Source organism: Scyliorhinus torazame, chromosome 28, assembly GCF_047496885.1.
Source record: "Scyliorhinus torazame isolate Kashiwa2021f chromosome 28, sScyTor2.1, whole genome shotgun sequence".
NCBI lineage: Eukaryota > Metazoa > Chordata > Chondrichthyes > Carcharhiniformes > Scyliorhinidae > Scyliorhinus > Scyliorhinus torazame.
In genome coordinates this window covers 6149371-6167879 of record NC_092734.1, presented here as the reverse complement: position 1 = coordinate 6167879, position 18509 = coordinate 6149371, and the positions used below count along the sequence as shown (strand labels likewise).

The window sequence follows — 18509 nt, the reverse complement described above, 5'->3', positions numbered from 1 at the left end:
CTGGGGAGTCACTTTCAGTTGAATGACCTCCACCAGACTGGCTCTCAGACTCGTGAGATAACATTAGAATCCTTCACCTGACGACTTCAAACAGGGTTTTTAAAAAAGCTTCCACTTCCTGCAGTTGGCGCTAGACTGGATCTTCAAACAGATTTAACTGACTGCACAGAGAGAGGTCTTTAACCACAGCCCATCAGTTGAGATAAATTAGATTCAGCTCCCCAGTATTTTAATCAATCAGAGTTACAACATTCACCGGCCGGACTAGAGACTATTTTAACCGGCAACCTTCGCTGATAGAAAGTGTGTTTTAAATCGCCAGCCTTCCAAAGAGAGATTTGAACTTTCACAAACCTGACTGCAGATTGCAGTCTTTCAGTCAGAACTAAAACCTTGACGAAAAATGTCCAGACCTGCTCACTCCAACCAAGGGACCATGAGAGGGAAGTTCCAACCTTTCTGGGCGAGATATTTAACAGGCTTCGGCTCAGAACGAAAACTGAAAGTCAAAATGGAACCTGCATGCTGTTTCAGAATTTTCTGAAAGGCTCTATCAATCCTAATTGAGAATAGAAGATGTCCGGGAATTTAAGAGCGGATTAACTGCCAGCCAAGTTAAACAAAACATCATGGACTATGCCACAGAGCATACTGAATCTAGGGTCTGCCTGGCCCCGTCCAAATAGCAGCTCAGCAGGCAGGGTCAAAAGTCTGTACTTGTACAAACAAGGTCTGCAATTCTGAAACAGCCAGTAAGGCAGGAATTGTAGTGGGAAAACAAGGAATGGAAAGAGGTTCATACAATGATCATGGCTGACCATCAGGTTCAATACCCTGATGCCATCATACCGCCCCACCCCCCATATCCCTTTAGCCCCAGAGCTACATCTGATTCCTTCTTGAAATTACATAACATTTTGGCCTCAGCTACTTCCTGTGGTAGCGAATTCCACAGATTCACCACTCGAGGGGGGGAGGGGGGATTTCTCCTCACCTCAGTCCAGAAGGTTTACCCCTTATCCTTAAACTATAACCCCTAGTTCCCGACTCCCCCACCAGCAGAACGTTCTTTCTGAATGTACACTCTCTAATCCCGTTAGAATTTTATAAATTTCTATGAGATCCTCTCTCACAATTAATATAATCCTAACTGATTTAGCGCCCGCTCCCCCCCATCCCAGGAATCAGCCATTTAAACCTTTGCCGCACTCGCACCGTAGCAAGAACATCCTTCCTCGGATAAGGGCACCAAAACTGCACACAATACTCCAAATGTGGCCTCACCAAAGCCCTATACAGTTAAACCTCTCTATTCTATACTCAAATTCTCTTGCTATGAAGGCCAACATACCATTTGCCTTCTTTACTGCCTGCTGTACCTGCACGCTTACTTTCAACGATTGATACACAAGGACATCAAGGACTTGCTGAGTATCCATCTCTCTCAATTTACACACATTCAAATAATAATCTGCCTTCCTATTTTTGCTACTGAAGTGGAAAACTTCACATTTTACTGCATCCACCATGCATATGCCCACTAACTCAGCCTGTCCATAACCCACTGAAGCATCTCTGCATCCTCCTCAGAGCTCACCATCCCACCCAAGTTTGTATCATCTGCAAATTTGGAAATAATACATTTGTCCAAGTCATTAATATATAATGTGAACAGTTGGTGTTCTAGCACAGATCCCTGTGGTACCCCACAAGTCACTGCCTACCAGTCGGAAAAAGATCCATTTATTCCAACTCTTTGCTTCCTCTCTGCCAACCAGCTTTCTATCCATCTCAATACGCTACCTGCAATCCCATTGCCTTGAACTTTACATCATAATCTATGCTATGCGAGACCTTGTTGAAAGCCTTCTGAAAGTCTAAATAAATCACATCCACCAGTTCTCCCCATTCAACTCTACTAGTTGCAACTTCAAAGAATTCCAGTAGATTTGTCAAGCATCATTCCCCTTTTGTAAATACATGCTGACTTTGTCTGATTATTGGGAAGAATGAAAAAACAGCACATTTTCTGTCTAAATGGAAAGAGAGTGCAGAACTGAGTTAGAGAGGGATTGGAGTGTCCTAGCACATGAATCACAAGTTAGTATGCAGGTACAACAAGAGATTAGGAAGGCAAATGGAATATTGTTGTTTATCGCAAAAGGAATGGAATAGAAAGTAGGGTTGTTTTGCTACAATTGTAAAGGGTATTGGTGAGATCGCATTGAGAGCACGGTTTATAGTTTTGGTCTCCTTATTGAAGAAAAGGCATATGCATTAGAAACAGCTCAGAGAAGATTCACTTGACTCATTCCTGGGATGAAGGGCTTAGCATGAGAAAATGTTGGACAGGTTGAGCTTGTATCTACTGGGAGTTGAGAAGAATGAAAGGTGATCACAGAATAGAATCGCTACAATGCAGGAGGCCAGTCGGCCCATCAAGACTGCACCAACACTTGGAAAGAGCACACTATCTAGGTCCACACCCCTACCCTATCCCCATAACCCAGTAAACCCATCTAACCTTTTTTGGACACTAAGGGACAATTTATCATGGGCAATCCACCTAACCTGCACATTTTGGGACTGTGGGAGGAAATCCACACAGACACGGAGAGAAAGTGCAAACTCCACACTCACCCAAGGCTGGAAGTGAACCTAGGGCTCTGGCTCTATGAGGCAGACAGGGCGACATTGTAGCACAATGGTTAGCTCTATTGCTTCACAGCGCCAGGGACCCAGGTACGATTCCCGGCTTTGGTCGCTGTCTGTGCGGAGTCTGCACGTTCTCCCAGTGTCTGCATGGGTTTCCTCCGGGTGCTCCGGTTTCCTCCCACAAGTCCTCAAAGATGTGTTTGGTGACTGCCATTGACATTCTGAATTCTCCCAGTGTACCCGAACAGGTACCGGAGTTTTCACAGTAACTTCATTGCAGTGTTAATGTAAGCCTACTTGTGACACTAATAAAGATGTAAACCCCCCCCCCCCCAACATTCATCTTCTGGCCTCTTGCTAATAACCCACCATTTGCAGATCTTGGTGACTATATCTTGCATCATTTGCCTCGAGTTCTGCTCTTCCCCCACAAATAGAATCACTATGCTATCAACCCCTTTCATAATTTTGATGACCTGTGTGAGGTCACCCTTCAATATTTGTTGTTCAAGAGAAAAGAGCCCCAGCCTGTTCATATTTTCCTGATAGACCAAAGTTTGCAGTTCTGGTATCATCTTTTTACGTCTTTTTTGCATCCTCAAGTGCCTCTATATCCTTTTTATTGTGCGGCAACCAAATTACGCACAGTCTGTCAAGTGTAATCCAACCAAGTTCCAAGTTCTTTTTAATTTCTTCATTCAAGGGGTCTGGCCATCACTGGCAAAGCAGGCATCCATTTGCTCATCCCGGGCTGCTCCAAACGGAGCGGCTTGCTAGACCATTTTAGAGGACAATTAATAGTCAACAACATTGCTAGGATTCCAGAATCACAGACAGGTCAGACTGAGTACGGGCGGGAGATTTTGTTCCCAATATTAGTTAACCAGATGTCTTTTTAACAACAATCCATTAGTTTCATCGCCACAATTACTGACTTTTTATTTCAGATTTACTGAATTTAAATAACCTAGCTGCCGTGGAAGGGTGCGAGCTCAGACCTCCCGGTCATTAGTCAAAGCTGAGCAAAACCTCTAATTTTAATTTCTATCCTCCATGGAAATCAATCGTAGACTTAGTTTGTTTTTATTATGGTTTTATTAGTTTGCATGCAACGTAGTGATTTGCATATTTGTACTCCCAGATTCCACTCTAACTCCACGCCATACAGATTCTTATTTTCTCATGATGCCAATTCGTTATTTTTCTAAGCAAAACATAATATCTCACACTTTACGATTTTGCAATTCACATGCATAACCTTCAAGTTTATCAATGTATTCTTTTTAAAATGATCAAATAGCTAAATATGTAATAATGGTGTATATATCCTGTAGTGCCATGTATCAATACAATAAAAGCTACTCACCTGCAACGCACTGTTGAGAAAGCAGCTGTTCTGCCCAGGCTCATTCATCAGTCCTTTACTTGCTGCAATAGAAGTCGTGCTGCGTGGCATAAACATCCCCTGAAGATTATTGTTTGGTGTGAAATAACCCTTCCTCCAGGACATCTTGGCCAAAGTCTTTTAGGCTCTGATACTAAGTATTTTATAGTAGAATTGTCATCTTGACATTTAACTGAAAAGGAAAATCATCTCACATCAGATTACAAAAGACAGATTTAATGTTGATCTGGCAGTCCCTCAAGTGGCCATAAAAAAACACAGCAGAGAGCAGACGTTGAGTGGTCACTCCTCGAAATTCCATTACGAAACTATAGTTCAAAACTGATATCCAAGCCGATGCCTCCTTTTGTTGCAGCACAAGTTTTAAAACAGCATCTCACACAGCTTCAATCCGTTTGGGAGTAATTTGTCACAACTCTGTGCAGCATTGTACGAGCAGTTGCTTACGTCCTAAATCCAGCCACAGTATTGTGGACTCACAGAATAGGAATTCAGCTTTCACAATACCAGATGTGGAATTTATTTTCTCGCACTCTAACTAGATATTCTCACTTGGCAATAATTGAAAGCTGAAAGAGAGTCATAATTAGAGAACTCAGCTTTCAGTGCAAGATTCCTCAAATATTGTAACGCCAGTACCAGGACGAAGATCTTTTAAAAACACAAACACGTTAGCTTCTGCCAAAGCCCTTAGTCAAATGTTGCATCACGTATTCCTTATTTGTTCAGTGTTCTGCCAAACATTCAAGCTCCCCTTTGATTAAGCTTCCTTGATAAGATGGCTATGAACTCATTGTTTTGAACCTGTAACCACGAGCTACACAGTGCATCTTGATCCTTTTCTAGATCATTAAATTAATCAAGCATTTGAAGCTTTATATGGGCCATGTCAGCATACTCTGACCAGATTCTCTCTTATCCAGTGGGATCTGTTCATCTGTTAAACTGTTTGGATCAGCTGCTGTTCATTTGACAAAAATCTGCAAACAGAAAGAAAATACAATTAGATTGTTCCTTATTGGTTATGTTCATAGCTCAGTGATAGTAAATGAGATTTGCTTTAACTTCAGCAGTTTGTACAGAAGCTGCAGTGCCGATACTAACTATACTTTAACACTGCATAGATCCATTAACACGATTCGAGTTTGTATGAAGTATATCACATCACAAGATATAAAATCCATTTTAAAAACTCTGAATTTCTTGGAGACAACAGTAATTAATCTATCTGATGAAAAATAAACCAGTGTATTGCTCACACTTCCTTAAGGCATGTCAGCCTTCACTGCAAACAATTGATGCTTTAAACACAGATGACTCAAACACCAGCCAACAGACAGCAAGTCACACCACAATGAGGTCATCGGCAATAATATTTGACTACACCAGTTATACTGTGAATATGAACATACGCCTGTAAATGTTTGCCTATAGCAACACCAGATGAAACCTGCAGATACAAGAGAGCTCTATTTAAATAACAAGGCAAAAAAATTGTCAACGTAAACATTTGTGAGCACTGATGATATTCAGAATTAATTGCAAGGAACCAGAACCCGACAATAGGAGACAACTCAACAAAGGTAGTTGTTAATCTCCATATTATAGCAACTGCATCATTTTCACCACGTATGTCGATTCAGTTTCTTCTCACCCGTAATTCCGCCCAGTTACTTGCCCTCATAATTCTGAACTAGTTAAAACAAGATTCACCTAAAAAAATGTTTCGGTTTCAACTAAAAAAAGATTCCATCTCCTAAAAAAAGACAGTCATGCTCATTCTATATAGTCCGCTTCTGCTAAATTTGGTCTTTGTTGCGCTGACATTATCTATGAATTTGAATTAAGTAATGTTACGAACACAGCAAAGTGAGCATTTGGTGCTGAAAGATTGACAGCATATAATTTAAATGTTGTAACTATGAATTAAGATCAGACAGTATTACGATTTATTTTTCCACTGATGTTGTCAACACAAGTAACTTTGATTACTGTTGTGAAAACTGAATAACAACAGTACTTTCAGCTTGAAGGCAATGTAACTGAATCCAAGTTAAAAACAATTCTCCAGAGTTCTTTTTCAGATCATAAACCCTAGGAATAGACACCAACCCACTAAGAGCTTTACTCAATCTGCTCTCCGATTTTCATCAACACAACCATAATGATTTAAAAATTAATATTTTTACCATGTAACCATCGTTGCAGCAGTGACAAATGTAGTGTAAGGATTCTGGCACATACAGGATTGACATGGGACTGGGTACAGTACTACCCACAGTGTTGTAAAAGGATACATGACACAGGTGTCAGTATATGTGTTGGACAGGGGTGGGCCGACAGAAGGGGTGCTTGTAAAATTGTACATGAGAAACATCATACTCTGTAAATATTATGTGCTTTATATGTTAAACTGTTAAATTTGGAAATTGGCAATAAAAATATATTTTTTAATGTGTTGGACAGAGCCATGTGCACAAGCAAGCATGGAGACAGCTCCAACTGTAAATGTGCACATAGTTGCTGCAGTATATAAATACATACAGTTAAACTACTTAAGACGACAAAGATTTCATTAAGACCTGGCGAACGGTATCCAACATCCTACAACATGGTGGCAGCTCTTGGAAAAACCCAGAACTTCAGAGAACCTGCAGCAGAAATTCAAAAGCTGGAAAATTAAAGGGGCAGCATTCAAAGAACATACAGTGCAGAAGGAGGCCAGTCGGCCCATCGAGTCTGCACCGACCCACTTAAGCCTTCACTTCCACCTTATCCCCGTAACCCAATAACCCCTCCTAACCATTTTGGTCACGAAGTGCAATATTTTTATCATGGCCAATCCACCTAACCTGCACGTCTTTGGACTGTGCGAGGAAACCGGAGCACCTGGAGGAAACCCACGCAGACACGGGGAGAATGTGCAGACTCCGCACAGACAGTGACCCAGCGGGCAATCGAACCTGGGACCCTGGTGAAGCCACAGTGCTATCCACTTGCGCTGCCATGCTGCCCCGACTGATAATATCTGAAGTGAAGACAAACCCGGTGATCACCCAGGAGAAGCTTCATAGCAAAACTGGAAGAAGAGGGCAAACGAAAACTCCACTGCAGCCGAGGACTCCCAAGATTGCATGGAAGTCCAGCTTGAATACCCACAGATTGCAGAGTTAAAGGACCTAGCAGGAGTGAGCTAAAGAAAAGTTCCTGGCCAGAACAAGTTTGAAAATGTTCTTATGCAGTTACATTGTATACCTGGTGTTGCCCTATTATGTATTTTCTTTTCTTCCCTTTTCTTCCCATGTACTTAATGATCTGTTGAGCTGCTCGGTACACGTGACAATAAACAAATCCAATCCAATCCAATCTTAAAAATGCCATGAAAGGAAGGTTTCTACCTCCTTCTCCTCAAATTATCTCGGTAGCCAAAACGGCTCCTTTGAAACCACGATTAGTAGATTTAATGCCGGTTTTGTTTTAACTGTTTCTTCACCAACATGAAAGCAATTAATTGAGAGAGATTTATTACCAAACAGGATGCAATTTCCCCCAGAATGCTCGGGTCAGTGAAAAAGTTTAGTTTCATATACAATAATTAAAAGCAGCTGCTCTTTTGTTTATGCTTTAGATTTTAAAATTGACCTGATTTCAACTTTGCTTTATCGGCTATCCCTCGTATCACTTAAGAAAGTGGCGACGAGGTAACTTACTGAACCGCTGCAGTCCGTGTAGGTAAGGTTCCTTTCAACATCGTGAAGACATAATGCTTAACGCCCTTCCATTCCAGGAATGTCAAGACAAAGAAAAGCAGCAGTTCTTGGTTCCCTTTGGCTGAAGTTCAGAAATGTAGTTCTTTGCTTCAAGCAAGGCATCATGAACCGTGACTTTATGATTCATCAAGTCCTCCTTTTTACTCTTCACAATCAACCCTGTAGATATCTCACACATTGGGCCTCGGGTCTTCACTTTGCTTTCTCTCTACATATTTTAAAAGTGCTTGCACAATGTCGGCTAAGCTGGTCTGTGTGCAGTTTTCATTCTTATTGACTCCTCTCAATCATTTTGACAGGTGAAGCAGACAGGAACTCAATTACAAATACATTTTAACCCAAAGAAAGTCAGAGACTGGACCATGTAACCTGCAAAAGCTCATATTTCCACTACACTAACTTGCAAATCTCTGCATTCAACTGCTCAGTACAATATTAAGATGCTTATCTCCACAACTGTCCTGCAAATTATTCCCAAAGCAGTGAAGGATGAGAAGCCATTTCGAGGAAAAATCCTTTTAACTTATGAGCAATGTCACAGGCGATTAACCAGCAAGTACAGTGAAACACCAGTGTTAAAAACAAAGATTTGAACAAAAATCAGTTACCCCAGACCCCAAATCCACTGGTTTGCATATTTTGTTTTACAAGCTGGCGACAGAATTAATCTGCAAGATTACTGAACTGGTGTAGAATATCTTTTTAAAAAGGTGATGATTTGAAGCTCTAGAAGTGCAATATCCAGTATGGCTGCGGTGAAATTACTTCGCAACCCAAAACTCAGACTCAAGCAGCAAATTGCACAAATCACGCATGATCGACAATTACAATTTCAAAAACCATTTTCAATTGTTAACATTTAATGTAGCATATGGAATTCAAAATTTGTACTCTCTAGCTTCCAGTTAACTGCAGGTAAAGTGGTTTGCTGAATTCTTCAATGAGCTGACACAGACATGATGGGCTGAGTGGCTTCCTTCTGTGCTTCATCATTCTACTGGAGTATCAGGAGGTTACAGAATGAAAAGCTTAAATGTAAATTAATGCTGTGGTTACATTTCAGGCAGCGCTGTACAGTGCAGATGGAAAGCAGCACCGAGTTACACCCTTCTGCTCATAACAAAGAACAACAAAGAACAAAGAAATGTACAGCACAGGAACAGGCCCTTCGGCCCTCCAAGCCCGTGCCGACCATGCTGCCCGACTAAACTACAATCTTCTACACTTCCTGGGTCCGTATCCTTCTATTCCCATCCTATTCATATATTTGTCAAGATGCCCCTTAAATGTCCCTATCGTCCCTGCTTCCACTACCTCCTCCGGTAGCGAGTTCCAGGCACCCACTACCCTCTGCGTAAAAAACTTGCCTCGTACATCTACTCTAAACCTTGCCCCTCTCACCTTAAACCTATGCCCCTAGTAATTGACCCCTCTACCCTGGGGAAAAGCCTCTGACTATCCACTCTGTCTATGCCCCTCATAATTTTGTATACCTCTATCAGGTCTCCCCTCAACCTCCTTCGTTCCAGTGAGAACAAACCGAGTTTATTCAATCGCTCCTCATAGCTAATGCCCTCCATACCAGGCAACATTCTGGTAAATCTCTTCTGCACCCTCTCTAAAGCCTCCACATCCTTCTGGTAGTGTGGCGACCAGAATTGAACACTATACTCCAAGTGTGGCCTAACTAATTCAATACTCAAGCAAATTAAAGTTCTGTAGATCACCCTCCTTGTTGTCTGAAGGTTAGCTGAAGTTTGAAATGCTAGATATGAGACAGTTCTCTCCATCACTAACAAATGACCTAAAGCTAGTACCACCCAAGCACTCTGAACTTTCTGTACCAGTCACAGTTGCATGGATTCTTTGTGAAGATTAAATCACTATGACACTTGCAATCAAATTAATGTTCATTCCAAGTTATGCTACCAAATTTGAATTGAGTGCTATTGAAAGCTGCTACAGTTCAGTCACCCTCAAAATTCACCAAGCCTTGGGGAGTCCGATTTGCTGGTTTTCAGACCAACTACAAAAGCAGATGCGCATTTCAAAATCAGAACACAAAAGTGTCTTAGAAAAAAATCCAAGTGAGCAACCCCCAACCAAGGTTGGGATTTCTCCTTCAAAATATTATCAGGAAGTGTTTCTATGTGCTAACAGTGCACCTCTCCCCACCCTCAGCTGTGGGTAAAATGCCCATGATGGCAGGATGAAGGCCTCAAGTGGTTATTAATTGGCCACATAAGGCTTCAATTGACGGCACTCTGGATGTTACCTTTTTTTTTTTTTTACAAAAAATTTATTCTCCTCCTTTTTCACATTTTCTCCCGCATTTCCACCCATCAACAATAAACAATAATCAGCAAGATACGTCAGTCCCCATAATAACAACGATCCCATCCTCCCACCAACCCCCAAACATCAGCCCGCATGTTTACATAAACAAATGACAAAACGGAGTCAGGCATTACCCATAGTCACCCTTAATCTACACAGCCCCACTTCCCCCCCCCCCCACCCAACCCTCCCACCACCCCCCCGCCAAACTAATGTTCGATGTTATCCAGTTCTTGAAAGTGCATAATAAATAGTGCCCATGATTTGTAGAACCCCACCGAGCTTCCCCTCAGTTCGAACTTAACCTTCTCAAGGGTCAAGTATTCCAACAGGTCCCCCCGCCACGCCAGGGTACTGGGTGGAGAGGCTGCTCTCCATCCCAGCAGGATCCGCCTTCGGGCGAAGGCTACGACATCTGCCTCCGCACCCGTTTCCAACCCTGGCTGGTCCGACACCCCGAATATGGCCTCCCGGGGACCCGGGTCCAGTTTCACACGCACCTTGGAAATTACCCTAAACACCTCCTTCCAGTACTCCACTAGCTTTGGACAGGACCAAAACATGACTCTGGATGTTACCTTAAGACCCACCAGTGAGGAAGCACAAAATCCAGCCCCAAATGTTCCCGAGAGATATGATAAGGTTTTATACAAACGCAAGCTTGTTCCTTCTCTGTAATAATTCCAAGCAAAGGTTCAGAAAGTATATTTTGCACTCAGTCCTAGAGCTGTGAGGTGGATGCAGTGATCCTTCAGTGTAATTTGGACAAGTTGAGTGAGTGGGCAAATGCATGGCAGATGCAGTATAATTTGGATAAATGGGAGGTTAGCAACTCTGGTAGGAAAAGCAGGAAGGCAGATTATCTGAATGGCTATAAATTGAAAGAAGGGAATGTACAACTAGAGCTGGGTGCCCTTGTACTTCAATCGCTGAAAGCAAGTTTGCAAGTTCATCAGGCGGTAAAGTAGTTAAACGTATGTTAGCCTTCATAGCGAGAGGATTCGAATAAAGGAGCAGGTAGGTCTTGCTGCAATTATACAGGGCCTTGGCAAGACCACACCTGGAATGTCGCGTACAGTTTTGATCTCCTTATCTAAGGAAGGATATTCTAACTATGAGGGAGTGCAGCAAATGTTTACCAGATTGATTCCTGGGATGTCAGGACTGACGTACAAGGAGAAATTGAGTCAGTTAGGATTATATTCGCTGGAGTTTAGAAGAATGGAGGAGATGGGGGATCTCATAGAAACCGATAAAGTCTAACAGTACTAGACAGGGGAGATATAGGAAGGATGTTCCCAATTGCAGGGGAGTCTAAAACTAGAGGTCACAATCCAAGGATCCAAGGTATTTAGGACCGAGATGAGGAGAAATTCCTTCACCCAGAGAGTAGTCAGCCTGTGTAATTCGCTGCCACAGAAAGCAGTTGAGGCCAAATCATTTATGTTTTCAAGAAGAAGTTAGATATAGGGGGAGATTCTCTGGCCTGCCGTAGCGCATTTCTCAGCGGTGGGAGGCAACCCACCATTGGCCAGCGTAGGATCTTCTGGTCCCTCCGCTGTCGATAGTGGTGTAGCAACAACAATCTCTCCCTCAATGCCAGCAAAACTAAAGAGCTGGACTTCAGGAAGCAAGGACTGTGCACACCCCTGTCAGCATCAACGGGGCCAAGGTGGAGATGGTTAGCAGTTTCAAATTCCTAGGGGTACACATCTCCAAAAATCTGTCCAGGTCCACCCACGTCGACGCTACCACCAAGAAAGCACAACAGCGCCTATACTTCCTCAGGAAACTAAGGAAATTCAGCATGTCAATTCCACATTGACTCTTACCAACTTTTACAGATGCACCATAGAAAGCATCCTGTCGGGCTGCATCACAGCCTGATATGGCAACTGCTCGGCCCAGGACCGCAAGAAACTTCAGAGAGTCGTGAACACCGCTCAGTCCATCACACAAACCTGCCTCCCATCCATTGACTCCATCTACACCTCCCGCTGCCTGGGGAAAGCGGGCAGTATAATCAAAGATCCCTCCCACCCGGCTTACTCACTCTTCCAACTTCTTCCATCGGGCAGGAGATACAGAAGTCTGAGAACACGCACGAACAGACTCAAAAACAGCTTCTTACCCACTGTCACCAGACTCCTAAATGACCCTCTTATGGACTGACCTCATTAACACTACACCCTGTGTGCTTCACCCGATGCCGGTGCTTATGTAGTTACATTGTATATGTTGTGTTGCCCCATTATGTATTTTCTTTTATTCCCTTTTCTTCCCATGTACTTAATGGTCTGTTGAGCTGCTCGTAGGAAAATACTTTTCGCTGTACCCCGGTACACGTGACAATAAACAAATCCAATCCAATCCAATACAATACGAGTTCCCACTGAATCCATTCCACACCCCAGGGAACCTCGTGTCAGTGGTGCGCCGTCGACAAGACCAGAAGTTCTTGCTGGCATTGACAGCTGGAGGTTATCACCCATAACCTTTGAGGCTAATGGGGCAAAGGATATTGGGGGGGGGGGGGGGGGGGGGGGGGGGGTTAAAGGGAGAGAAAAAGCAGGAACCAGGTTGAGTTGGATGATCAGCCAAGATCGTAGTGAATGACTAAGCAGGCTCGAAGTGCCAAAGAGCCATTCCTGCTCCTATTTTCTTTGTTTCTAAGTTTCGATATATCTACAGCTTTATAGAGATGAAATTTGTATAAGATTTGAGCTTGGAAAGTTAGGACAATTTCTTAGTTTGGATACTAGTAAGTAAGAAATTGACGGTCTTGTTCCCACCTTCCATATAAACTGCTCATCTGATCTGATCATTCTGCTGTCAATTAAAGATTCCAAAGCACTATGTGAAGCGAAACAAGGAATTGTTCCATTGCCCTTCCCAGTATTTCATCCACCCTCAACCATGAAGAACAAATTCACTGTTCTTTCACTAATGCATTTATGGAATTTCCTGTTTGTATGAAGGTTACAGTGTTACCCCACTTAACAGTAATCACACCCCAAACTAATTCAATGCATATAAAGTTGCTCTTTTTTCACCAACAAGTAGATATTGGCAGCTAAAAGTCAACCAAATATATGAATTTATTTAAAGACTGGCAGACAAGAAAACATTTTCAACTGTCTTCTAGGCACCTGGGCAACAAACACATGTAGTGATTTCCAACTGTGGCACAGTGACAAATTCCCCTGACAGTGTTTCAGAATTGTGCACTGCCCAAATTGTCACAGTTAGTCTGTACACGTGTAAAATGGTGAAGCCAAAAGGTGCGGCTTGTTTATGAGTTCAGCTAAGCTGCACAGTCTACAACTAAATACAGGATGCACTCCCATGTCTCAGATTGAAATCTAATTGTAGTTTACTAAATTTAAGTTTAAGTTTAAGACATAATAAAGAATTATAGAAATGCAAGATCATTATTTTCTTCCAGTTGAAAGCACAGAATACAGATCAGGGCAGGAACATTAGCTGTGTTTGTGTCTTGAGCCTGAATTCATCAAAGTCAATTGCAGTGCCCCAACTGAAATTGACTTAGCAAAATCCCAACCAGACATGAATCAATTCCTTTGTGCTCAGTACCACTTCACAATTCATCAACTGGTGAGCTGAATTTAGAATCCTCGAATGGTTACAGTGCAGATGGAGGCCATTCTTATGCTGACTTTCTGCAAGAGCAACTCCACTGGTTCCACTCTCCTGTCTTTTTCCTATACCCCTGTAATTTTCTCTCATGTGCTGATCTGATTCCCTTTTGAAAGCCACAATTGAATCTGTCTCCACTGCACTCTCAGGCAGTGCATTTCAGATCCCAACCACTTGCTGTATAATAGTGTTCTTCCTCATGTCACCTTTGGTTCTTTTGCAATTCATCTTAAATTGGTGTACACCAGAGACGTAACCAAAGTTCACTGAAAACTTGCATATGAATTGGGGGCAAGGAGGAGGCCTCTCTGCCCCTCGAGCCTGCTCCACCATTCAACAAAATAATCAAACCCATGAGATAAGATCAGGTCTGATCCGATTGCAACTTCAACCCCACATGCCTGCCTACTCCCCGCCCTCTTCACCCAGCCCCCGATACGCCTTGAATAAGGGTTGATCTAGCTCCGCCTTAAAAATATTCAAAACTTCTGCTTTCACTGCATTTTGCAGAAGCGAGTTCCAGAAACTCATGACCCTCAGACAGAATTTTTCTTCATCTCCGTTTGAAATTAGTAACCAAAATTCTCCTCCAAGAGAAAACACCCTGTCCACATCCACCTTGTCAATATCCCTCAGGATCTTAAGGTTTCAATCAAGTTACCTTTTACTCTTAATACAAACCTAACTTCTCCATCCTTTCCTCAGAAGACAACCTGCTCATTCCTGGTGTTAGTCTAGTAAATGTTCCCTGAACTGCTTCTAATGCATTTACATATTTCCGTCTCAAGGGCAATTAAGAATGGGCAACAAATGCTGGCCTAGCCAGTGAACCTCACATCCTGTAAAAATGAATTTAAGAAAAGACGACCAGTACTGTACAAAATACTCCAGTGTCCTGTGCAACTGAAGCATAACCTCAATTCCCCTCACAATAAACAAGAACATTCTATTAGCTTTCCTAATTACTTGCTGTACCTGTATATTAGCTTTTTGTGATTCATGCACTAGGACAGCCAGATCCCCCTGCAGTGCAAAGCTCGGCAATCACTCACCATTTACATAATAAGTTTATTTTTTATTCTTCCTTCCAGAATGGACAATTTCCCAAATTATGCTCTATTTGCCAGATCTCTGCCCACTCACTTCACCCATGTCCCTTTGTAGCCTCTTTAAGTACTCGTCACAATTTACTTTCCTACCTATCTTTGTGTCATCAACAAATTTAGCAAGCAGACCTTCAGTTCCTTTACCCAAGTTATTTATATTTTTGTTCAAAAGTTGAGGCCCCAGTAATGATCTCTGTGGCACACCACTCATCACATCCAGTCAACCTGAGAAAGACCCGTTTCTGCCAACTGTTTCCTGTTAGCTGGCCAATCTTCAATCCATGTCAATATGTTATCCCCTACATACTATGAGCTTTTATTTTCCATTCTGGAAATCTAAGTACTGCTGGATTTTCCAGTCGCCAACGGCGAAATCGCATTCGCCAACCGGCCGGAGAATCCAAGTTTCCGACCAAATTGGGGCAGTGCCACTTTTGTGATGCTCCACCCCCTTCAAAGTGGCATACTCTCGAGCACGCCGCACCACGTATCGACGGCCTCAGGACATTGCCTGAGGCCCACCCCCCGATGCTCCGCCCCGGACCGGCCGAGTTCCCGGCGGCGTGGAACACGTGTGGTCTCATCCGTCGGGAACTTGGTGTGACGACTGCGGACTCAGTCCAGCGTCGCCAGTCGGGGGAGGGCCCGGGGTGCACAAGCCAGCAGAAGGGAGAGGGGGGGGGAGAAGAAACTATTTCACGGGCCAGGTCCATGAACGGCCTCCACCATGTAGCACGGCACAGCCGCTGCAGGCCGCTGCCGTGCACATGCTGCTGGCATGCTAGCCCCCAGAAAAACAAGGAATTGGTGGCCGTTTTGCGCCAGTTTATCTGGCGTAAAACACCATCATTCCCACACCAGCTTGGGGACATAGCCCCAGAATCAGAGAATCCAGCCATGTACATCCACCGGTTCCCCTTTATTCACAGCATTCCTTCAATAAACTCCCATAAATCTCGTTAAACATGATTTTCCTTTCACAAAACCATGTTAACTCTGCCTGATTGCCTTGCTCAAATAAATGCATGTACTTAAGGAAATGTCAGAAAGGAAGTGGAGAGAGCATTTGCAGAGCAAATTCCAGAAAATGAAGCCATGGCACCAGTTTTGTTTTCTCTTTAAATAAATACAACTACAGTTGTTTATAGGCCCTTTTGTTTTAGTCTGCCATGTGATGTCGGCATTGCTAGCAAGGCCAGCATTTGTTGCCAATCCCTCATTGCCTGAGTTGAGTGGCCTGCTAGGCCATTTCACAGGGCAGTTAAGAGTCAATCACAAGGCGGGAATAGAGAAGCAGGAAGGAGGGGGCGCCGCACGGGGCGAGCCGTGATCACGGGGGGAAGCCGAGGTCAGCCAGAGTTTGCTGACTTCTGGGAGCAATATGGGGGGAGTAATTACGCTAGCGGGGGGTCTAGCGGGGGGGGGGGGGGGGGGGGGGAGGGGGGAATTACTGGGTTACTGCTGCTGGGGAAAGGGGGGAGTGGGTGCGGGAAAGGATGGGCGGGGGGGCACCGTCTGGGAGAAGTACAGCCGCGTGGGAACTGGGCGAGAAGCTGGAAAAAGATGATGGCTAACCGGCAAGGGGGGGGGGGGGGGTGGGAAGCCCCCCAACTCGGCTGATCACGTGGAACGTGAGGGGGCTTAACGGGCCGATAAAGAGGGCACGAGTACTCGCACACCTTAAGAAACTTAAAGCAGATGTGGTCATGTTACAGGAAACGCACCTGAAACTGATAGATCAGGTTAGGTTGCGCAAAGGATGGGTAGGGCAGGTGTTCCATTCGGGGCTGGATGCGAAAAACAGGGGGGTGGCTATATTAGTGGGGAAGCGGGTAATGTTCGAGGCAAAGACTATAGTGGCGGATAACGGGGGCAGATACGTGATGGTGAGTGGCAAATTACAGGGAGAGATGGTGGTGTTGGTAAACGTGTATGCCCCGAATTGGGACGATGCCAATTTTATGAGGCGAATGCTAGGACGCATCCCAGACCTAGAGACCGGAAAGCTGATAATGGGGGGAGACTTTAACACGGTGTTGGAACCAAGGCTGGATAGGTCGAAGTCCAGGACTGGTAGGAGGCCGGCAGCAGCCAAGGTGCTTAAGGATTTTATGGAGCAGATGGGAGGGGTGGACCCGTGGAGATTCAGTAGACCTAGGAGTAAGGAGTTCTCGTTTTTCTCCTATGTCCATAAAGTCTATTCACGTATAGACTTTTTTGTGTTGGGTAGGGCATTGATCCGAGGGTGAGGGGAACGGAATATACGGCTATAGCCATTTCGGATCATGCCCCACACTGGGTAGACTTGGAGATAGGGGAGGAAACAAGAGGGCGTCCACCCTGGAGAATGGATATGGGACTAATGGCGGATGAGGGGGTGTGCTTAAGGGTGAGGGGATGCATTGAAAAGTACTTGGAACTCAATGACAATGGGGAGGTTCAGGTGGGAGTGGTCTGGGAGGCGTTGAAGGCGGTGGTTAGGGGGGAGCTGATATCAATAAGGACACATAAAGGGAAGCAGGAGAGTAAGGAACGGGAGCGGTTGTTGCAAGAACTTTTGAGGGTGGACAGACAGTATGCGGAAGCACCGGAGGAGGGACTGTATAGGGAAAGGCAAAGGCTGCATGTGGAATTTGACTTGCTGACCACAGGCACTGCAGAGGCACAATGGAGGAAGGCGCAGGGTGTACAGTATGAATATGGAGAGAAGGCGAGCAGATTGCTGGCACACCAATTGAGGAAAAGGGGAGCAGCGAGGGAAATAGGGGGGGGTGAGAGACGAAGATGGAGAGACGGAGCGGGGAGCGGAGAGAGTGAATGAAGTGTTTAAGACATTTTATAAAAAATTGTATGAAGCTCAACCCCCGGATGGGAGGGGAGAGAATGATGGAGTTTTTGGATCGGCTGGAAATTCCCAAGGTGGAAGAGCAGGAAAGGATGGGATTGGGAGCACAGATCACGGTCGAAGAAGTGGTGAAAGGAATTAGGAACATGCAGACGGGAAAGGCCCCGGGACCGGACGGATTCCCAGTTGAATTTTACAGAAAATATTTGGACTTGCTCGCCCCGCTACTGACGAGGACCTTCAACGAGGCAAAGGAAAGGGGACAACTGCCCCCGACTATGTCAGAAGCAACGATATCGCTTCTTTTAAAGAAGGAAAAGGATCCGCTACAATGCGGGTCCTACAGACCAATCTCCCTCCTCAATGTAGATGCCAAGGTCTTGGCCAAGGTAATGGCAATGAGAATAGAGGAATGTGTCCCGGGGGTGGTTCATGAGGACCAAACTGGGTTTGTGAAGGGGAGACAGCTGAACACGAACATACGGAGGTTGTTAGGGGTAATGATGATGGCCCCACCAGAGGGTGAAACGGAGATAGTAGTGGCGATGGATGCCGAGAAAGCATTTGATAGAGTGGAGTGGGATTATCTGTGGGAGGTGTTGAGGAGATTTGGGTTCGGAGAGGGGTATGTTAGATGGGTGCAGCTGTTGTATAGGGCCCCAGTGGCGAGTGTGGTCACGAATGGACGGGGATCGGCATATTTTTGGCTCCATAGAGGGACAAGGCAGGGATGT

At 44.4% G+C, this 18509-nt stretch overlaps 1 protein-coding gene across 5 annotated transcripts in view; it reads right to left on the bottom strand.

The window, feature by feature from the left end:
- LOC140403484 (ubiquitin carboxyl-terminal hydrolase 54-like) overlaps positions 1–18509 on the bottom strand; it is a 166936-nt gene that overhangs the window by 84630 nt on the left and 63797 nt on the right. For 3 of the 5 annotated variants that reach the window (XM_072491391.1, XM_072491394.1, XM_072491395.1), the window contains exon 2: positions 4022–5040. In XM_072491391.1, coding sequence (XP_072347492.1) covers positions 4022–4165 — 144 coding nt within the window. In that variant the 5' untranslated portion in view covers positions 4166–5040. Of the gene's footprint in view, positions 1–4021; positions 5041–5164; positions 5182–5319; positions 5377–18509 lie in introns of those variants that run through there. The other 2 variants (XM_072491392.1, XM_072491393.1) reach the window with 2 other exon arrangements.